Source organism: Chenopodium quinoa, unplaced genomic scaffold (assembly GCF_001683475.1).
Source record: "Chenopodium quinoa cultivar QQ74 unplaced genomic scaffold, ASM168347v1, whole genome shotgun sequence".
NCBI classification, from domain to species: domain Eukaryota; kingdom Viridiplantae; phylum Streptophyta; class Magnoliopsida; order Caryophyllales; family Amaranthaceae; genus Chenopodium; species Chenopodium quinoa.
Window position 1 is genome coordinate 1,809,224 of NW_018744066.1, and position 23,103 is coordinate 1,832,326.

Sequence of the window (23,103 nt, forward strand, 5' to 3'; positions counted from 1 at the left end):
AATGAGCATTGACGAGGTCCAATGAGGTATCAACATCATCACATGGATGATTGACTCATTCCATACTAGAAATAATCACGGGGTACATTGCTTCTAGCTCTGTTTGATTTGACGTAAAACATTTTCAATGAAAAATCATGGAAAACCATTTTGCAAATTAGTTTTCCTTTGTTGGGTTCCTTACATGAATTGTTTAAGTGAAATTAAAAATAGGAGCGGAAAGGTGAGGATAGGTGCGAAGAAAGTAAAAAGGGGGTAAATTGGAAAATAATTTAATTTCCACCTTACCACCCCTTCGCAACCAATCAATCTAAAGCCTTAATCCCATAAGCGGGGTCGGCTATATGAACCAAACATGATTATTTGCAACCAAACAAAGGAAAATGAGGGAAATTTGGAAACACGTTTTTTTTTTTTTCATTAAATCAAACACACCCTTTATGAATAACTTGCCTCAGATTCAGGATATCTCAAACTCTTTGAGCTGGTTATATATAGATACTCCAGCACAATCAGCAGGCTCACCTTCAGCTTCAAACTCAGTCTTTTTAACAAAAGAAGTAAGAAGGTGTTATGTTATGGAAACTGTTAGTAATCAACCAAAATGGGAAGGAAAGGCACAGGCAGAGCTAGCCGGTGCTAAGGCTGAAGAAGTCTGGCCTTTCTTGGCAGACTTTAGTGGCCTGAACAAGTGGTTTCCGACTCTGAGCACGTGTATTAGAGTAGAGGGTGTTGAAGGTCAGCCTGGCTGTGTCCGTTACTGTGCTGGGTTTAAGACCCACATAGATCATGCCGATGAGAACCATGTGAACTGGACTAAGCAAAAACTGCTGTCCATTGATCCAGATAGCATGACCTTTAGCTACTCGATCATTGATGGGAATGTCGGGTTCAACTCATATGTGTCTAAGGTGAGAGTGATAAGGCAGGACGATGGGTGTGCTATTGAATGGGGTTACGAGGTTGAGCCTGTGGAAGGGTGGAAACCCGAGAATTTGGATGAGTTTATTGGTAAAGGCTTGAAAGTTATGGCCAAACGGATGGAAGAAGCTCTCAAAGCTGGTGTTATAAACTAGTGGATTAACTCTAGCAATTAGTTAATTATGGTGTTTTATTTTGTTCCTAGCGTTGTAATTGTCGTCTTTGTTTTGTTTTAATCGTCGTTTGATCTATGTACTACAAATATTACTTGGAATAAAAACAACAATCACGGCATTGAAGATGGTTCAAGTCGATCTCATATTACTTACTGCAATATTGGAAGACAATAACTGTATATATCCAGAGAACACATCCCTTCCCATTTGAAATTTTTGTGAAATGTCAAACGACAATCAATTTATAGTGTACAATGAGTTCAGAAGAAAATGGTAACTCTTTCAATTGATACTAATGGTCACAGAACTAAAACCTTGAAGCTTAGCTAATCTTCTCTGTTTCATAATTTCCCTCATCTTTTCAACCTCCTCCCACATATCTCTACTAGCATAGATGTTTGATAAAATAACGTAAACCCCATCATTCCATGGCTCTAGCTCGAGAAAATGCTTCGTTACCCATTCTCCCATTTTAACATCATTATATTTCTCACTTGCTGCCAACAAACACCCCCAAATCACAACATTTGGCTTCATGGGCATGGATTCCACCATATTTCTTGCCTCCTCTAACAATCCTGCTCGACCAAGTAAGTCAGCCATACATCCATAATGCTGCACGTTAGGCTCGATCCCATAACCGTTCTTCATCATATGAAAGCAACGTTTTCCTTCATAGACCATCCCACCATGAACACATGCACTCAACACCCCAACAAAAGTCACATGATTAGGCATCACACCAGCTTCTACCATTGCATGAAAGAACTCCATAGCTTCATTGGCAAGGCCATGTGTGGCATAACCTACTATCATGGAAGTCCACGACGACACATTTCGTTCATCCATTTTCGAGAACACCTCATAAGCCAAGTCCACCCTCCCACATTTCCCATACATATCAATGACTGAATTCATCATCAAAACATTTTCTTTGCCTTTCCATTTCACTTGAAAAACACATTTATGCAATTGTAGTGCTAGCTTAAAATCCCCTAACCCTCCACATGCCGAAACAACACTAATCATTGTCACACCATCCGGCTCAAACCCACTTCTCCTCATCCTCAAAAACACATCTAAAGCATCCCTAGAACGCCCACTTTGGGCTAACCCAGCAATAATGGCATTCCAAGAACCTAACTTTCTCTCAGGACTTTCATCAAACACCTTGTATGCATCCCCAAACTCACCTACTTTCACATACATATTAACCAACCCACTTTGAACAAACTCATCACATTCAATTCCATGAACAATTGCAACCCCATGAAGTTGCTGGCTTGTTTTCAAAGAGTAAGCTTGTCCAACAGCTTTAATGGTGATGGGCAGGGTATAATGATCAGGTAAGACCCCTGCTCTAGACATAGACAAGTAAACATGAAAAGCATAACATGGGGAGTTTAATCTAGTGTAAAATCTTATGAAATTGTTCCAATAAAATGGGGCATTGTTTAATTCTAAGTAGTGGGTTCTAATTACTTGAGCATGAATTTGATGAAGTTGAAGTAAATTTGTGCAATTTGATAACAAGTTTTGAATTTTCTCAGCTGGGTTTTGTTGGGGTTCTTGTAAAAATGTTTGATTGATTGGAAATTGGTCAATTGATTCAGATGAAGTTGCTGCTGCAATGTGAAGAAATATGGTGGATTTTGGCTGTGGCAATTTGTGGAGCCTTAGCGGTAAGAGAGAGAAAGAGATCATGCGTCAAAGTGGCATGTAATTTTGTGAACTTTGGGTAGTAGTAGTGTTGTATGCCCCAATAGAGCTGGGCATGGGACGAGCTAACACTTTGGTCGATCAAGCACAAGTATTAAAACGGTTCGAGTTTGACTCAAGTTTGGCACAATGTTAAAGAACATCATCTTTTTTTTGCCAAGTTTGGCATGAGTTTAATGATCGATTTATGTGTTGGTCTGTTTATTTTTTACCAAATTGCAAAAAATTATGAATCATCAAAAGGATTGTTGACATAAGTCACATAACACCACAATACCAGTGGTTCAAGGCTCGGAGCTATACATGAGCTCTTTTATATAGGACACAAGCTCAACATGATACAACACGACCTTTATCGTACATGGACTTGCACGGTTAGCTCGCTCGTGCACTCTTGCTTTTTATGTTATCGGTTTTTTTTTTTATTTTTATTTTTTTATCCACTTTTCAGTTTCCACTATTACGCTGTACCCCCTTCCCTCCTCTCTCTCTGAGCTTGCTCTCCTCCATTAAAGCGTGCTCTGAGCTTGCTTTCCTCCATTGAAGCTACCCTGAGTTCTTTATTGAAGCTGAGCTTTATTTCCTCCATTGAAGCAGTTCCTGAGGTAATATATAATTTTTTTCAATCAAAGAATTTAGCTTCACACTATCATTGATTTAATAGTTCAGTATAGTCAATTTAGGGTTCTTCTAAGGTGCACTTTTGAACTATTGGTTATATTTACTCAAAATTTGGAAAGTGCAATTACGTTGGTATGCTTAAGCGAGAAGATTTTTATGTGATTTTTTCGAGCCTAATTTGATATTTGAGTCCAATTTGGTTGCTAATGTGTTGCATTTTTAGAGCCTAATTTGAAAATCGAATCCAAATTGGTTGCTAATGTGTTGCATTTTTAGAGCCTAATTTGATAATTGAATCCAAATTGGTTGATAATGTGTTGCATTTTTAGAGCCTAATTTGATAATTCAATCCAAATTGGTTGATAATGTGTTACATTTTTAGAGCCTAATTTGATAATTCAATCCAAATTGGTTGCTAATGTGTTGCATTTTTGAGCCTAATCTAGTCTACAAGGTTTTTCTTCCAGCCTTAATCATATTGAGGCTATTGAGCTCGAGCCGAGCCTAGTCCTATTTGGACTTGGTTTAAAGGTTTAACTCTCCTCTTAAGAGGTTTGATGATTAACTAGGCTTCACTAGAGTCACTACCATTGAACCACTTCAACCATTTAGCCTAATTTCGTAGGCGTTTGTTTATAGCCCTTTCATGTTAAAAATGGAAAAACTACGGAAATGGGCCTTTCTCCCTGGCCAGGGCGGCTGCCCCTCCGTCCTTTGTTCAGGGACAAGCCTGCTTTGTACAACAACAACAACAACATCGAAGCCTAATTCATAAATTATGGAGTGGGTTGCATAACCAATTGACCATGAATTACCTTGCATTTGAGGATATGCATAATTGCATAAACATGTAATCTTTTCACCCCTTGGGTTGAGTTTTTTTTAGTGAAGTCTCTATGTGTATATTTTGTAGTGGATTGCATCAAGTTATCGAAAGTCGAGAACAAGTTGAAGCTGAGTGTATGGCATCTTGGGCTACAGCAACCTTGCCTCTTAAAGAGCTTTCTTTGTTGCCTGTCGTTTCTTCTAGAACAACAGGAGGTACTTCATGCTGCACGACAGGCTACCTTAAACCTTTAAATCTTAGAAGAAATGGAATTGTCCGTCCTTATGTGACTCTAAAGTACTCAAATGGAAGAGCCAGCGTGGTTGGCTCAAGGCAGACTCCTGGCAATTCAAAAGTTGAGGTATGGGAAGATCCTGAGGACGGAAGTGAGAGTGACTATGATGATGAAGAGCAGGAAGCGGAGGAAAATGATTTGGATTTTGAGAGTGACTGGGAAGAAGATAAAGACTCTTCAGTTGAGACAATTACTGGAAAAGATGAAGAAATGAAGTATGAGGATGAACTCGCAAAAGGTTATAAATCTTTGCTCCTTTTGTTTTGTTTTTCTGTAACTAGCCCCGTCCCTAAAAGCAAAGCACTAGGACCACATGTAACATGTTGATGAAAGAGTAAAGCAATGGGAGTACATGATGACTTTAAAGGAAATGAAGCATTTTTTAGGGCATATTCTCAAGAACAATATGGTGCATACTTGTAGGGAATGCTGAATGTATATGTTTTAATTCAATTCTAGTACCCCACTGAGATTCTGTGTAATACAGGATGTAATAAGGAGAGATAGAAGAAAGAATATATGACAGTAAGTTGGAAAAACTTAAGCACTCATCAAGTAAACATTTCACAAGTTAAACAAGTTGGAAAGTTTTGTTTGTATTAAGGGATATCATGATATGTGCAACTTTCATTACTGATGTTATTGCATGTTACAGAGTAAATAAAATAAGTATGTGGGTCACAAAGGATATGATCTATGTGTATGAAGTTAACCAGAACATATGAATAATTTATGGTACATATTAAATTATAATGAGTTCATTACAATTGAGCTTTGCCGCCAGAATTACAATCAGTTAGTAATTCATGTGAGACAAATTATATTGAAACTAAAGTGGATTTATAAACCATCATTTCTGTTGTTGCTGCGGAATAGTCAATAATGGCTTATTCGGTTTGTGAAGTAAGATTAGAAACATCTGACATGAACCATCATGCATGAATTTTGAGGCAGTAGAACTTAACAATCGATTTAATAATTTTGGTTGTTATTAATCAATCTATTTATATGGTACTTTTTCTAATCCCTACTCTACACAAGGTTAGCCTAAAACACGTTTGGATCTTTCCAACCATTGTAGGTATCCATACTGCATTTTTTGTTGGTCTCATGCACCAAATTGTCGTGGATTTCAACTTTTTGCTGCTGTTAAATGAGTGCACTAATAATTACAAGGAATCAACTCTTTCTATTTGTTTGTAGCATTCCTGCTCATTTAAGAGAAGCAAGTATGCTTGTATAATGTGGGTAGACCTTGCACATTCCTGAAAGTATCTTGTAGGCTTGTAGCATATTATGTATATATATTTTGAGACCTAGTTAAAAAAAATGTATGTGGCTGATTCAATAATGTTTCATGATGTCAAACATCTTATGTGTTCGTGTTCTTGTATTCAAAACAATTAGGATAAACAAGTCCCATTTATCTTTGTAGATGGTATGCTTAAGGAAATAGGTTTAGGTATATATGAACCTCCATCTTTGCAATGTTAGTCATTGTTTTAGATTTTGAAGCAGCTTTATATGTTTGATTTATTTGAGTATTTTTTCATGTTTAACATCACCCAGAATTCTTCTTGTGTTGTAAACATTGACAATGACTAGTCTTCAGAGATTGAGCATCTCTTGGAACCAGAGGAGTGGCTAATTTTGCAACAAAATGCAGCTCCAAATCTTGAGAAAATATCAACTGTAAGTATTTGGAAGTATCCAAAGCTATCCCTATGTTGTTCTTTGAATCTGTTTGCTTCCTGGATTGTAGATTAGTTCAAGATTTTCTGAATTTTTAAATACTGTGTAGGCAAAATGGAGTCCTCTTCACAGCCTAGCATTGTCAGGACAAATTCATTTTCTTGACCAGCTACTTGAAAATGGTGTCAAGATTGATCTTCCAGACAAGGTCAGCTTAATTTAACATGTAACATTATCTCTGGCTAGAGTAGCTCTTTCATGGATTAAATTATCAAAGATTTTATGAGCAGGATGGTCTGACTGCTCTACATGTCAGCATTATTGGTAAGAAAGAAGCTGTTATTAGTCATCTCATAAGAAAAGGTGCCAATCCTCATATTAAGGATAAGGTAAATCTTCCCTTGAATGTCTGTCTGTAGACTCTTTAACTTGCAGAAATAACTATATGCTATTTGCTACAGAATGGTGTCACCACTCTTCACTATGCAGTTCAAGTTGGTGCCATACAGACTGTGAAATTACTTATGAAGTACAATGTAGATGTGAATGCCTCCGATGATGTGAGTATGAATTTGTTTCTTGTCCTGCATTGTTTTGCATCTTAACCGAGCTCATTAACTTTGTTTCCAATTCCCAATAACAGGAAGGGTGGACCCCCTTACATGTTGCCATGCAAAGTAGAAACAGAGACATTGCAAAAATCTTGTTAGTAAATGGTGCAGATAAAATGAGGAAAAATAAGGTAAATCTATTGACATTGTATCATTTAAAAATCTAATAGCTTGACACGTATGATGTGATCCACATTCTTGGATTCATTGAACTTCCATGTGTCTGTATATTCTGCATTTTGAAGAGATTGATGTCCACCTAAAATGACCTTAACCTTCATTTACTCTTCTCTACTATACTAAGCTAACTCATGGGAGTTTATTGTCCACATAAAAAACCTCAAATGCCTTTACTTTTTATGTACTCTTTTAATATAGTTGTTGTATGTGTTTTTGAATTTTAAAGCTGGTATCATTTGCATTTTGATCTAAATTAATACTAATGGATCTGCCTGTACTCAATTGTATTATAGGATGGAAGGACACCTTTGGATCTGAGCATAGCTTATGGAAAAGACTTCAAGGCGTATGATCTTACTAAGTTGTTGAAAATGATGACTGCTAACAGAGATCTGTAGCTGGTGAACATGATTCCATAAAGTGTAGTACATGTCAAACATCCTTCAGATATTCAAGGTATTTGATTCTCCCATGGATATCAAGGTTAATTTGTTCATCCTCTACATTATAATTCCAAAAAATAATAGAAGACTAAGGGCAGTTGTAATCTTATATATTTTTTTTATCTATTTATTTTAGTGGGCGGAAGTATTCTTGGATGTGGTTGGGAGACATAGGTCAGTTTTAGACCAACCATTAGGTGCTGGGGTTGCTTTTGATCATCTACTTGGCCAATTTGAATGTATCACAGTTTCCTTTAATCTGTTTATGCATATGCAGTCAGCATTGATAAGCAATCATCACTTGTGCATATCACCAATTTCACTCTGACTGTGTCGAGTTAATAGCTACTTCATGCATTTAGTCTATTTATGTGCTTATTTGGAGCATATAGGATGACCCCTATCCTGCAAAATCCTCTATGATTGCTTGCATGTAAATCAGGAGTGTCATTTGTCCAAGATTCTGTTGAAGATTTACTCTGTATATGTTTTACAAGTGAGTTATCTTTTGCCTGCTTCTTTTTGTGCCATTAAAACTTCAATACCTTTTTATTTAATTTAATAGACACTAAAGCCAATTAGTATAACTTTGAGGAGGTTTGTTACCCTATACTGTAGGCTATAGGTTGTTAGTAATTTGCAGTGTGCTATACTAAGAATCGGAGCAGAAAATGAGGGCTTACTATACATATTCTCGTCTACATTCCTGCTAGAGTAGTTTTATTCTCTCCCTCTATACTCTTGACCTACATGCCAAATAGCAGACACTTACATGATGTAAGTTACATCATATCCAGATGATTTAAAAGTAATTTATTTTACTGGGTTGCCAGGTTGTTGAACTACAGGATTTTCATGTTTCTATTATGCTGGCTTGCTGCTGATAAGGCTGTGCTTTTGGTTTAGAAATGTCTAATGTGTTCAGAATGTTTCTGGAAACTGAAACTGTACGTTGAGAATGTCAATCTTGTGCACCGAATAGCCAGTTGTTAAAGCAGGCGACATGAAGATCATCCTAGTGTACAGCATCTATCTTCTTTCAAGTGTGTACAAAGCCTGCAGCAGCAATGGCCGCCCGTGCAAAGAAAGACTGAATAAGAACATTACTGAGGGCTGAGGCTCCCCAAGATTGTATCTTTAGCATTGTATGCAGAAACTCAGCTAATGTTGCGAGGATATACAGATACTGGGGGTATTGTCAATTATGAAAAGTTATTTTTGTTGTTTGGCAGATGAGATGATTTTTTTTTCTTCTTATTTTTTTTTATTATATAGAAATAAGCACAATATTAAAAATCGCTTATTCGCTTGATATGTAATTGTTTTTTAAGGCATGAACTTAGAGTTTTGGTTTGATTGTATTCAAGTAGACGACTACAGTACACGTTTTGTGATCCGTACATGTTTTATGATCCGTAATTATGACTATGAGAGTGCAAATTAGGGTTCGTTTGACATCACTGTGGTTTTCTGTTTTTTGGTTTTTTGTTTTTTAAAATTATATGATATATATCATGTAATGAATAAAAAATTAGTCAAAGTTATTAAAATTATGATAATTTTGAAAACTGACAACCAAAAAGTGGAAACACCTTTTTCTTGTTTCCTGTTTTTGGTTTTTAGTTTTTTCAAAAACAGAAAACTAAAAACAAAAAACAATGCCAAACAATCCCTAAAGTTATTGGGTTATTGCTAGACAATCTAGTGTTAGGCTTAGAGCTATAATCATTGTCAATATAGTCATTCATTAAGCTCTAGCTTTAGCGAAGCTTAAATACAACCAAATTCCTTGCAAAACAGTTACCTCAAATGCAACTAGCAACGACCTAACAAATAATTTGAAACTGTAATTCAACTAGAAAGAACAACAAAATTGATTGATATTCGAGGACTATATAGTATTTCCTTCGTCCTAAAATAATACGCCCATTTCTAACGGGTCATATAGTTCGCACTTCGGAACATACATAGTAAAATCGCATAAGGAATAAGCATATGCTTCGTTAATCCGCAATCTAATTCCTTACCATTTCTTCCACCATTTCTTCCTTTTTCCAGGTTTATTACAACAAACAACACTCCATCTTTCTCTCTCCTCCAAGCTTTCTTCCATGGAAGATCACCAAACCCTAATTCAACCTCCAGAATCTTCCGACGATCACCGCTCGGTAAACGCCACCTCCGCCACCGCCTCCGACGACGGCGAAGAGGAGGAGACGATCACCTCACTCGATCTAACGAGTTACCAGCTCCATGACCTCGACTCAGTCGAGTTTCCTCCGAGTCTTGTCGAGTTAGACTTGACTGCTAATCGTCTCTCTCAATTGGATCCTCGAATTACTCTTCTCTCTCACCTCAAAAAGCTCTCTCTTCGTCAGAATCTCTTTGATGATGCTGGCATTGAACCTCTCTCTAATTCTCATGCCATTTCTGGGCTCGAGGTAAATTTTGCATTTTCTCTGTTTTTATGTCAATGTCTGTTTTTCTTTGTTGATAATCAATTTATCGATTTTTGATTTGTTTGTGTAAATTTTTGAATTTATGAATTTCCCCCCTTTTTTTGGGTATGAATTTTGTTGATCAAGTATAATTTGTGTAGCATTTTTAAAATTTGTTTGCCTTTGTGTTAAGCCTTAAGCCCCATTAATTTGTGCTTAATTTGGATGATTTGGGAAAACCTCAAATTCTAGGGTCAGTGGATTGTAATAGCTAGGATTGTTTAGTGCTGCGTATTAGTAGTATTACAATTAGAAGAAACTCGGATTTTCCATCTTCTGTCGCGATGTGAGGCAAGTGCATTGGAGAGAAAATGAGAGATTTATTGATTTAAGTTTTGTTGAAGGAGTGAGGCACAGTGTAGAGAATTAGTTTACACTCCATATTTGACAAATGCTGATTACTACCTCTATGACGAAATCATAATATCTTTTTGCTTGGTTTAACTGTTGTTAGATGATAAACCTTACCCCTTCTATATATATAAAGACTTTAGCTTTATGTTTTAGCGTTCACTGTTGTTAAAGCGTTGTTGTTAAAGCATTGCCTCTTCTTTCTATTTGGAAGGCATTCTTTTTCCCCATTCTTTACTATTATAATAGCAAGTAGCAACCATTTATTAGTAGTGTGTTTTTACTTTATTTCAATTTCGGGATTTATATCAAGTCATAATACATGTTATGTTGACTTGGTGATTAGTATACAACTGTACATTGTCAATTTTTATTAGGTATGTCTCTAAAGTTAATAAATTTTTAATATAGAGGGTATAAGGTAATTATCAATTGGGAGTAAAAGACTATAAGCATCTTGTACAATTAGGAGTTATAGGACTATAGGAGCCAGAATTGATGCTACTATGATCGTATGATTTCCAGTCCCTACTTAGAGTAGTATATGGCCACGAGACAATGAGATCTAGCAACACCAATGGATTGGCTTGGCCGTGTGACCCCTCATATTAAGGCGGCTGATGACTGTCAGTTGATCCTTTGCTACTTAGTATAGACTATTAATTATGATGGGGGTGATTTAGAGGAGGATTTTCTTAGTAATGAAATTTTTTGTATTCTTTTCTATTTTGAGGATATTGTAATGGAATTCCATCTTGTCATTCCATCATGTGTGTTTTATAATATGTCACAACTTCTGATTTTGACTGGTGTCACATCAGCTGTTATGATTCTTTGTTAACTTTGTTGAGCATATTGATACGTTTGAATTCACATATTACCTCCGGATCATATTATATGCAACTTTGGAATTTTTTACATCTCACAAATAATACCCCAAAGTTGCATATAATACGATCCGGAGGTAGAATAAGATAATATAACACTCACTGTATTTTCACTATTTGCAACTGCAATTCAGCCTTTTCTGTTATTTTCGTGTATGTAGGAGCTGGTACTTAGAGACAACAAACTTACAAAGATACCTGATGTAAGCATATTTAAGAATCTTCTGGTGTTTGATGTATCTTTCAATGAAATACCCTCTGCAAGTGGGTTGTCAAAGGTCTCAAACACTCTCAGAGAACTTTATGTGTCCAAAAATGAAGTCACTAAGATAGAGGAAATTGAGCATTTTCATGAGCTGCAAATTCTCGAACTTGGCTCCAATAGGTTGCGGGTATGTATCCTAACCATTTTATCAGCTAATAGCTGTGCAATTACTGCAGAGAATTCTAGACTGTTTGCAGATATTTACTATATGTGAATCACAACTTGCCTCCTCAGATTGATGTGAGGGAGTGAGGATTGAGGTTTTCTAACAGTTGTTAATTTGCCCCCAACTTCTGTAACTATAGCTTCATTTCCCAGGTGATGGAGAATCTAGAAACTTTGATTAACCTGCAAGAGTTATGGCTTGGTCGAAATCGGATCAAAACTGTCAACTTATGTGGATTAAAATGCATTAAAAAACTTAGTTTGCAGAGCAACCGCTTGACATCAATGAAAGGATTTGAGGTATGCTTTTTTACCCCTAATCTTTGTAAGATTAGTAGATTGCACTTTGTCCCTTTTCGAGATTCTCGCTTTTCATGTTTTTTCTGTTGCGAAAACAAAATTTGTAGGAATGTGTAGCCCTTGAAGAATTATACTTGAGCCATAATGGAATTACAAAAATGGAAGGGCTATCAACGTTGGCAAACCTCCGTGTCTTGGATATTGCATCAAATAAGTTAACATCAATAGAGGACATTGAAAAGTTGACAAGGTACGTTGATTATCTTAAGTACTAAGTACCAAGCACTATACATGAAACTGGTGGTTGGCCATCTGGCCACTACATAAATATTAATTTGTCAATTGTTTTCAGGTTGGAAGATCTGTGGCTGAATGATAACCAGATTGCCTCTCTGGATGGTATGGCTGAGGCGGTTGCTGGTTCGAGGGAGACACTTACCACTATCTATCTTGAACATAATCCATGTGTATGTGCCTTGTCTTAACCTTGCTCTCCTATTTTGTGTGCTAGAATATGAACAACAAAGATTGTTCTCATATTAGGCACTGTTATGTGGTTTCATTGATAGAGGGGTAGGAAGATGAGGGGGCTGGAGAATTCAGCCCCAGAGAGTAGGCAGCATATATGGCTCTTAATCTTTTATTAATTGCCCTCTTGATGTCAATTCTCTTTTTCATGTGTCTTAGAAAATCTTGTTTGAATAAGTACTTAGTACAACTATTAAGCTTGCAATTCAAATCATCTATGGCCGGAATATTGTTATAGACTCCTGACTGTGTGCTGCTCATCTTTGTGACCCCTGGCTGGTGGAAAAAGTAGACTGTGATAAGACTAAAAAGTTGTCATTAGTTTGGATAATAAATTATTGGCATGATTTTTTGCTTTTTAATTCAGCTCCCTTGTACATTATGTATGTAATTATCTTTCAATTTCGTACATTGTGACTTGGAAATCATCCATAAAAGAAGTTGGACTTCAAGGCAGCTGAATCTTGCTACCCATCCTTTTGAGAGGTGCATAATCTCTGTGATATGTCATTATTTGAATAATTATCATCCAAACATGGAAACTCAGTGAGGTCTGTTCCTAACGGTAGTGATTAAGTTATTGTTTGCAAAGGTCCCAAGTTCTAGTCTTGCAACCCAACTTCATTCGTTTTGTTAGCCTTGTCAAAAAAAAAAATAATAATAAATAAAAATAAAAAATCTGAAACATATCTTTGATCTGTTTTAGCTCTCTCTGGTATAAAGATAGAGGACGGCCACTAGAGCTGTCAATTCGGGTAAACAGGTCAGGTTTGGGTCGGGTAAGATTTGGTCAGGTCAACTCGGGGCGGGTCATTTCGGATTAATCCATAACCTAAGCGGGTCGGGTTTGGGTTGGGTCATGCTTGAGTCGGGTCACGTCGAGTCATACTTCTTGTCGGGTTTGGGTTGGGTTTAGGTCGGGTTAATAACAAGTCGGGTAACATTCGGGTCGGGTGAACAATAGGCCGGGTTTGATTCGGGTTTTCACGGGTTAAAACGGGTTAGGGTAATTCTCGGGTTCGGTTCAAGTCAATAATTTACGGGTTAGAATCAGGTCGGGTCATTCTCGGGTTTGAGTCGGGTTCGGTTCAAGTCAATAATTTGCTGATGATAATCAGGTTGGGTCATTTTCAAGTCGGATCATTCTCGGGTTCAAGTCAGGTTCGGTTCAAGTCAATAATTTGCGGGTTATAATTAGGTTGGGTCATTTATAAGTCGGATCATTCTCGGATTCAAGTCGGGTTATGTTCAAGTCAATAATTTGCAAGTTACAATTAGGTCGGATCATTTCCAAGTCAGGTCACATTCCGGTTCAATTAACTAAATAGATAATTATCATTTTTATCAAGCTAATTATTTCCTTTGACTATAATATATATGGCAATATACTAGGGAATTATAGTCTATAATTTAGGAAGATAATTATCTCCTTTGACCATACAACAAATATATACTATATTTGACTCTTAAATTTGAGGATGATGCTCCTTTCTTTTGTTGGCCTTGACCGACTTGGTCTCCCTAGACAAAATGTTTTGATCAACAATAATAAGGTGGTCTAAATTGCATTTAAGGTGATTTGAAATCGGGTGAGGAATAATTTGGGTTGAATTTAGGTCGGGTAAATAACAAGCTGTGTAACACATCGGGTTGAATTTTTGGGTCGGGTCAATAACAAGTCGGGTTTAATTCGGGTCAGGTCAATAGCAAGTTGGGTTGATTTCGAGTTGGGTTTGTAATAGGTTGGGTTAAATTCGGGCCGGGTTAGGAATGGGTCGGTTTGAATTCAAGTCAGGTAAGTAACAAGTCGTGTTAAATTCGGGTTTTGACGGGTTAAAACGGGTTTGGGTCAATTTCGGTTCTAAGTCGGGTTCGGTGCAAGTTAATTAAATTGGCCGTTGTAAACCTGTAAATTGGCCGTTTAAAGGCAAATTGGATGGTTCCAGATACCCAATTAGACTTCCGGAGGATATTAGAGACCATGATAAAATTTCGGCTATTTTTATTTTGGACCAAAAGAAGTCAAAAATTTCCAAATTGAAGGCTAATGTCCACGCTTTTTGAGAAATTTTGGAGATTTCGGGGCCAAGTGTCGCAAAGTCTTGAGATTTTAGGGAATACATCTGGGGGTCATATAATGCCGTTTGGAACCATAGATGATCATTATATGTTGTCATAGATGTTTGTGGTAGGCTTGAGTTAATGAAATCGGTGTAAGTTGTAAACCGGTAAATTAGCCGTTTAAAGGCAAATTGGAGGGTTCCACCCACCCAATTGGATGCCCGGGGACCATGGTCAACATTTCGGTAATTTTTATTTTCGGGTGATAAAAAGTCAAAAAATTCCAAAATTAAAGGCTAAGATCCACGCTTTTTGAGAAATTTTGAAATTTTCGAGGCCCGGTGTCGAAAAGCCTGGAAATGTTATGGGATACATCTCGGGGTCCTATAATGCCGTTTGGAACTATTTATGATCATTATATGTTGTCATAAATGTTTTCGGTAGGCTTGAGTTAATAAAACCGGTGCAAGTTGTAAATTGGTCGTTTAAAGGCAAATTGAATGGTTCAACCCACCCAATTGGACTCCCAGAGGGTATTAGGGACCATGGTAAACATTTCGGCAATTTTTATTTCCTGGCAAAAAAAAGTCAAAATTTTCTTAAATTAAAGGCTTAATATCCATGTTTTTTTTTTAGACATTTCGAAGGTTTCGGGACCGAGTGTTGAAAAGCAATGAGATTTTAGGGGATACATCTCGGGGTCATATAATGCCGTTTAGAACCATATATGATCATTATATGTTAACATAAATGTTCGTGGTAGGCTTGAATTAATGAAATCGGTGCAAGTTGTAAATCGGTAAATTGGCCGTTTAAAGGCAAATTAGATGGTTCCACCCACCTAGTTGGATTCCCAGAGGGTATTAGGGACCATGGTAAACATTTCAGCAATTTTTATTTCCGGGCGAAAAAAAGTAAAAAATTTCCAAAATTGAAGGCTAATGTCCACTTTTTTTTTTAGACATTTCGGAGGTTTCGGGGCCTGGTGTCGAAAAGAAATGAGATTTTAGGGGATACATCTTGGAGTCATATAATGCCGTTTGAGACCATAAATGACCATTATATGTTGTCATAAATGTTCGTGGTAGGCTTGAGTTAATGAAATCAGTTTAAGTCGTAAATTGGTAAATTGGCCGTTTAAAGGCAAATTGAATGGTTCAACCCACCCAATTGGACTCCCAGAGGGTATTAAGGACCATGGTAAACATTTTGGCAATTTTTATTTTCAGGCGAAAAAAGTCAAAAAAATTCAAAAATTGCAGGCTTATATCCACGTTTTTTGAGAAATGTTGGAGGTTTCGGGGCCCGGTGTTGAAAAGTCTTGAAATCTTGGGATTATATAATGTCATTTGGAATCATATATGATAACTATTTTAGTCATAAATGTTCGTGGTAGGCTTGAGTTAATGAAATCGGTGCAAGCTGTAAACCGGTAAATTGGTCGTTTAAAGGCAAATTGGATAGTTCCACCCACCCAATAGGACTCTTATAGGGTATTAGGGACCATGGTAAACAAAAGGCTAATATCCACGATTTTTGAGAAATTTTGGAGGTTTTAGGCCCGGTGTTGAAAACTCTTGAAATTTTAGGGAATACATCTCGAGATCATGTAGTGTCATTTGGAACCATATATGATCATTATTTGTTGTCATAAGTGTTCGTGGTAGGCTTGAGTTAATGAAATAGATGCAAGTTGTAAACCGGTAAATTGGTCGTTTAAAGGCAAATTGGATGGTTCCACCCATCCAAATGAACTCCCGGAGGGTATTAGGGACCATGATAAACATTTCAGCTATTTTCATTTCCGAGCGAAAAAAAAAACTCAAAAGATTTCTAAATTAAATCCACGCATTTTGCGAAATTTTAGAGGTTTCTGGATTCGGTGTCAAATAGTTTTAAAATTTGAGGGGATACATCTCGCGGTCATATAATGCCGTTTGGAACCACTTATAATCATTATATATTGTCATAAATGTTCGTAATAGGATTGAGTTAATGAAATCTGTGCAATTTGTAATCTGATTAATTGGCCGTTTAAAGGCAAATTGGATAGTTCAACCCACCCAATTGGACTCCCGGAGGGTATTAGGAACCATGGTAAACATTTCGGCAATTTTTATTTCCTGGTGACAAAAAGTCAAAAAATTTCCAAAATTAAAGGCTAATATCCACGTTTTTTTTAAACATTTCGAAGGTTACGGGGCCGAATGTCGAAAAGCAATGAGTATTTAGGGGATACATCTCGGGGTCATATAATGCCGTTTAGAACAATATATGATCATTATATGTTGTCATAAATGTTCGTGGTAGGCTTGAATTAATGAAATCGGTGCAATTTGTAAACCGATAAATTGGCCGTTTAAAGACAAATTGGATAGTTTCACCCATCCAATTGGACTCCCAGAGGGTGTTAGGGACCATGGTAAAAATTTTGGTAATTTTTTTTTCCAGACGAAAATAAGTCGAAAAATTAAAAAATTGAAGGCTAATATCCACGCTTTTTGAGAAATTTTTGAGGTTTCGGAGCCCGATGTTGAAAAGAAATGAGATTTTAGGGGATACATCTTGGGGTCATATATTGATGTTTGAGACCATAAATGAACGTTATATGTTGTCATAAATGTTCGTGGTAGGCATGAGTTAATGAAATCAGTTCAAGTTGAAAATTGGTAAATTGGCCATTTAAAGGCAAATTGGATAGTTCCACCCACCCGATTGGACTCCTAGAGGGTATTAAGGACCATGGTAAACATTTCGGCAATTTTTATTTCCATGCGAAAAAAAGTCGAAAAATTAAAAAATTGAAGGCTAATATCCACGTTTTTTGAGAAATGTAAGAGGTTTCGGGGCCCGGTGTTGAAAAGTCTTGAAATTTTAGGGAATACATCTTGGGATTATATAATGTCATTTGGAATCATATATGATAACTATTTGTGGTCATAAATGTTCGTGGTAGGATTGAGTTGATGAAATCGGTGCAAGTTGTAAACCAGCAAATTGGCCATTTAATGGCAAATTGGACTATCGGAGAGTATTAGGTACCATGGTAAACATTTCGGCAATTTTTATTTCGGGCGAAAAATAGTAAAAAAATTCCAAAATTGAAGTCTAATATCTATGTTATTCGAGAAATTTTTGAGATTTCGGGGCCCAGTGTCGAAAAGCTTTGAGATTTTAGGGGATACATCTCGGGGTCATATAATATTGTTTTAAACCATAAGTGATCATTATTTGTTGCCATAAATGTTCGTGGTATGTTTGAGTTAATGAAATCGGTGCAAGTTGTAAATCGGTAAATTCGCTATTTAAAGGCGAATTGGATGGTTCCTCCCACCTAATCCGACTCCCGGATGGTATTAGAGACCATGGTAAACATTTCGATAATTTTTATTTACAGGCGAAAAAAAGTCAAAAATATCAAAATTTTAGGCTAATATCCATGCTTTTTGAGAAATTTCGAATGTTTGGGGGCCTGGTGTCCAAAAGCATTGAGATTTTAGGGGATACATCTAGGGTCATATAATGCCGTCTGGAACCATATTTGATCATTATATGTTGTCATAAATGTTCGTGGTAGGCTTGAGTAATGAAATCGGTGCAAGTTGTAAACTGGTAAATTGGTTGTTGAAAGGCAAATTGGATGGTTCCACCCACTCAGTTGAACTCCCAAAGGTTATTAGGGACCATGGTAAACATTTCGGAAATTTTATTTCCGTTTTAAAAAAAGTCAAAAATTCTAAAATTAAAGGCTAATATCCACGGTTTTTAAGAAATTTTGGAGGTTTTAGGTAGATCTGTTAATTCGGGTAAACGAGTCGAGTTTGGGTCGGTAAGAGTGGGTTGGGTCAACTTGGGTCGGGTCAATTCGGATTAATTCCATAACCTATGCGGGCCCTTGGGTCATGCTTGAGTCGGGTCACGGTGCCCCATACAACTTATCGGGTTTGGGTCGGGTTTAGGTCGGGTTAATAACATGTTGGGTTACATTAGGGTCGGGTGAACAATAGGTCGGGTTTAATCCGGGTTTTCATGGGTTATAACGGGTTAGGGTAATTCTCGTGTTCGAGTCGGATTCTGTTCAAGTCAATAATTTGCGGGTTAGAATCAGGTCGGGTCATTCTCGGGTTTGAGTCGGGTTCGGTTCAAATCAATAATTTGCGGGTTATAATCAGGTCAGACCATTTTCAAGTCGGGTCATTCTCGGGTTCAAGTCAAGTTCGGTTCAAGTCAATAATTTGCAGGTCATTATCGGGTTGGGTCATTTTCGGATTCAAGTCGGGTTATGTTCAAGTCAATAATTTGCAGGTTACAATCAGGTCGGGTCATTTCCAAGTCAGGTCATATTTGGGTTCAACTAAGTATTAATTGGTAATTATCATTTTTATCAAGCTAATTATTTCCTATGACTATAATATATATGGCAATATACTAGGGAACTATAGTCTATACTCTATAATTTAGGAAGATAATTATCTCTTTTGACCATACAACAAATATATATTATATATAACTCTTAAATTTGAGGGTGATGCTCCTTTCTTTTACTGGCTGGACCGACTTGGTCTCCCTAGACAAAATGCTTTGATCAACAATAATAAGGTGGTCTAAATTGCATTTAAGGTGATTTGAAATCGGGTTAGGAATAATTTGGGTTGAATTTAGGTCGGGTCAATAACAAGTCATATTGATTTCGAGTCGGGTTAGTAACACATCAGGTTGAATTTTTTGGTCGGGTTAGTAATAGGTCTTGTAAAATTTGGGTCGGGTCAATAACAAGTCGGGTTGAATTTGGGTCAGGTTAATAACAAGTCGTGTTGATTTCAGGTTGGGTTAAATTCAGGTCAGGTTAGGAACGGGTTGGGTTGAATTCAGGTTAGGTTAGTAACAAGTCAGGTCAAATTTGGGTTTTAACGGGTTAAAACGGGTTTGGGTCAATTTCGGTTCAAGTCGGGTTTCGTTCAGGTCAATAATTTACGGGTTACATTCGGGTCGGGTCATTTTCAGGTCAGTTCATGTTCGGGTTGTGGGTCTCACATACTCGTATCAACTCGGGTCTAGAGTTGGTTTCAGGCGGGTCAGGTCGGGTTTGGGTCACCATTTTTTTCGGATTCAGATGTTTCGGTTAATAATCGGGTTTGAGTCGGTATTTCGGGTCGGGTCAACTTTTGACAGCTCTAACGGCCACCCCAAGCTACTCCCTTTAACCCATGATTTCCATGAATGGGGGAAAGGAAGAAATACATCAGTAATAGAGAGTTTTTTTCTTGTACTACCTCCAATTATTTTTAGTTGCAACTTTGGGGTATTATTTGAGAGATATAAAATATTCTGAAGTTACAACTAAAAAAAATCGGAGGTAGTATTTGATTTTAAATGGGTTAAGAAGGAAAACTTCTAGAGTAGTGTACTAATGTGCCTTATCCGTCCCAAAATTTCTTCCTATCAATTAAGATGTAAAATACCCCTCCCTCCTTTCTGTATTTAGAGCTGAGGTTCTCTATATACTGTTTTTTCCTCTTCATCACATCAATCATTTTTTACTCTCATAATTCAAGGCTTCAAGCATTTTTATCTTACTATTTTTCCTCTTTATCCCCTTACAATTATTTATTATTATCTACATTCCTGAGGGCCTGCCCCTACTATTTTCCTGAATCTCCGTTCTGAAGACTAGCAGGGAGATCAGTTAAGAATTGAGTGGGTGATATACTACGTATGTTTTTAATTACTTTGGCATCCTTTCACCTGAATGAGCCTCTTTGCTGGGTGGTTTTGTATGTTGTTGGGTAACTTCTGCGCTCCTTACAACCTTACTAGATATCTTATTGAGCCTTATTGCCCTCTAGAGCAAATGGGAGTTTAATTAATTGGTTCAGAGTTGTTGACAAAGAATGTCTGAATTGACATTAGAAATTTGACAAGGGGGTGGTTGTGATCCACTATGATTGACTAGTAAATGTGCTAGCCCCTCGTTTAGATTAATTGTTGCAGTTTAAAATGAAACGAATATGAATCTTGATACAAATTATGGGTTACCTAGCACAATGCTTCTGATTGGACCTTGACCAAAAGTGGCATCTACTTGTGATAAACTCAAGGTTATTTGTGCTCTTAATCTGCTCTATGTGGCTTTATTTTGTTTGTTTCAATGATATTATCTTGCTGCAGTAATTGCCTTACTAATCTTCATTCTGTTACCTGTCAGGTAAAATCTCCCAACTACACGGACACCTTGAGACAAATCTTCTCAAAAATCCAGCAGATTGATTCTCAAGTTTTTGTTTATTAAGACAGTTTTGATCACCTAAGAGTGTATACTTTTTATGAAAGTTCCAGAAATTACAGTTCTGATTATCCTGGGACAAATTATGAAGACGAAATGTAGATTGAGTACAGCATAGGACCAAAGTGCATATCCACTATAATTACCGAGACGATGACAATCTAGTAGCTTTTATTTTTGTGATGACCTTTTCCATGAGGCTTTTTCTTGTGACAAGGTACTTCAGCTACAGTCCTTGTACTAAGGTGTCATTTTAAAGAAGTATTTGAACAAAAGCATGTGGATTTGACTTGAATCATAACATTATGTATGCTCAATTTTTTAACGATGTACTAACTCAAGATCAAGATTTTTGAGGGTTGTAATTGTAATATTTATATACTTTTTCTTAATTAAGTCTTTTATGGGGTATGCGTATGCCTTGTGATCTATTATTAGGCTCTTAAACACACGTTTCCATATTGTAGTACCATTTGTATTCTCAATAACTTTGTCTACATTGGTGTTATGTGATTAGCTAAGCCGCTCATGTATTGAATTTTAATGCAATGGCATTTGGGGTCTGAACTCTGAAGTTCTGAACACTAAACCCTGAGTTTGATAATTTGGTGTTGGGATGTGATGCCTGTTGGGAAGTGGTAGTACTATTTTCAGGGGCAGTTTGTATCTAACAATCGAACCAGTCGCTCACTACATATTCAGACAACATGACTAATGACTAGCTTTCGAAAATCTACTCATGAATGAAGAATGATTCAAGTGCATATGATAATTCGACTGGGATGGTGCATCATTGCATCTTGTGGTATTGTACCATGTTGACAGTTTGACACCATACGGACATGGAACCACACTGTACCGAGTATTACTCGTATTAGTATTGTACCATATTGACAATTTGACACCATATGGACTTGGAACCACTGTACCGTGCATTACACGCGTAATCATGCACACCTTCAACGAGTGTAATACAAAGTTTGGTCTCAAGGATCCATTATGGTAATCCTTTTGTAATTTCCAAGGAACAAGATGAACTGATACAAAGTATGGACTCAAGGATCCATTATCTTACATCTTTGGTAATCCTTTTCTAATTTCCAAGGAACAAGATGAACTGAGAAAACATACCGTGTTCGACTAATATTCCTCTTAAAAAGCAGAAGTGGTGTGGTCACACGGCTCACACCACAGCCTAAAACCACCACGCTCCCTGGTCATGATTCTCTAGTTTATGTTCGAATGCATCCATTAATTCAATGAAATTAGCAAAATAACAGGGAAATTTTAATGAAACTACGAGCCCTCTTCATCTTACTAAATCTGTCTTAGGAATTAAAAGCATGCTAATCAGATGAAATCAGATCCCCCCAAGTTATCAACTACAAGTCTACAACAAATAATTCAATTATTAGCGGTAATTATTAGAAGTAGAATATAAAAACATTTACAAGGGAAAGAGTTGCATCTCCCACATTCTATAAGTTATTATTATGGAAGTCAAGTCCAAGGTTAACACCAAAATATACCATCACCATGGTTGATCTAACACTAAATATATGAGAATTTACAAGGCCTGTAATAATCAAAACCCAAAGATCTTTAGCATCACCATAAAAAACAATCAAATGATTATTCCCAAAATCAACCTCAGCACGGCCTGTAATAATCAAAACCCAAAGATCTACCTTTCAGCAACATTTAGAGAACTTCAGCAACATAAAGAAACTCGAGTACAAGATCTACCTTTATGCACACCTTCGAGCTCTAGCTGTTTTATCACTCAGACTAATAACACAAAGGTATTTATTAAGTGGCTTCTTTCACAGCGATAAGCTTGTGGGTGATCAAATCGCTGTTGCTAAAGAAAGACAAAGCTATGAAAGTTTTCTAGATTAACAAACTTTTAGCTTCTTAAAATATACCTTTAATTGCTCTAAAATGAACACAAACACAATTAACAAAGTGACTTAACAGCAATAAAAGATTCTAATGTTGTATAGTTTCCATGTGCCAAAGATTCTAATGTAGTATATTTTCCAAGAGCAACTTAGCTAGTGCATGAGTAGTTTGCTTGCATTCCTAGGATGTTCCACAGATTGATTAAAAACATCCTTCTGCATGATCTGATTTACCTCTTTTGCTTACATGATCGAGAAAGTGTTGGCCCTAAACAAATTATTTAACTGTACAAGTAGACTAATTTACGATTGATAAGCAAAAACTCCCCAAATAATGCAAAAAATCACGATCATACATAGAAAAACACTATCATAATATC

General features: G+C 36.8%; 4 protein-coding genes across 4 annotated transcripts; 3 read left to right on the top strand and 1 right to left on the bottom strand.

The window, feature by feature from the left end:
- The first annotated feature begins 223 nt into the window (after window positions 1-223).
- LOC110690958 (lachrymatory-factor synthase-like) lies at window positions 224-1,230 on the top strand. Its single transcript, XM_021867881.1, has one exon. It carries the CDS (start codon window positions 384-386, stop codon window positions 1,074-1,076), a length of 693 nt encoding a protein of 230 aa, XP_021723573.1. The 5' UTR covers window positions 224-383; the 3' UTR covers window positions 1,077-1,230.
- A 48-nt stretch (window positions 1,231-1,278) lies between these two features.
- On the bottom strand, window positions 1,279-2,951 carry LOC110690956 (pentatricopeptide repeat-containing protein At1g77170-like). Its single transcript, XM_021867878.1, has one exon. The coding sequence runs from the start codon at window positions 2,799-2,801 to the stop codon at window positions 1,380-1,382; it is 1,422 nt and encodes a 473-aa protein (XP_021723570.1). The 5' UTR covers window positions 2,802-2,951; the 3' UTR covers window positions 1,279-1,379.
- A 297-nt stretch (window positions 2,952-3,248) lies between these two features.
- On the top strand, window positions 3,249-8,850 carry LOC110690957 (ankyrin repeat domain-containing protein EMB506, chloroplastic-like). The gene is made up of 9 exons (XM_021867880.1): window positions 3,249-3,421; window positions 4,351-4,796; window positions 6,171-6,250; window positions 6,360-6,458; window positions 6,541-6,639; window positions 6,712-6,810; window positions 6,894-6,992; window positions 7,335-7,497; window positions 8,318-8,850. Exons 2-8 carry the CDS (start codon window positions 4,400-4,402, stop codon window positions 7,437-7,439), a joined length of 978 nt encoding a protein of 325 aa, XP_021723572.1. The 5' UTR covers window positions 3,249-3,421; window positions 4,351-4,399; the 3' UTR covers window positions 7,440-7,497; window positions 8,318-8,850.
- Window positions 8,851-9,408: 558 nt separating this feature from the next.
- On the top strand, window positions 9,409-21,253 carry LOC110690959 (protein phosphatase 1 regulatory subunit pprA-like). The gene is made up of 6 exons (XM_021867882.1): window positions 9,409-9,925; window positions 11,382-11,612; window positions 11,804-11,950; window positions 12,058-12,200; window positions 12,303-12,417; window positions 20,745-21,253. Exons 1-6 carry the CDS (start codon window positions 9,596-9,598, stop codon window positions 20,826-20,828), a joined length of 1,050 nt encoding a protein of 349 aa, XP_021723574.1. The 5' UTR covers window positions 9,409-9,595; the 3' UTR covers window positions 20,829-21,253.
- The last annotated feature ends 1,850 nt before the right edge of the window (window positions 21,254-23,103 follow it).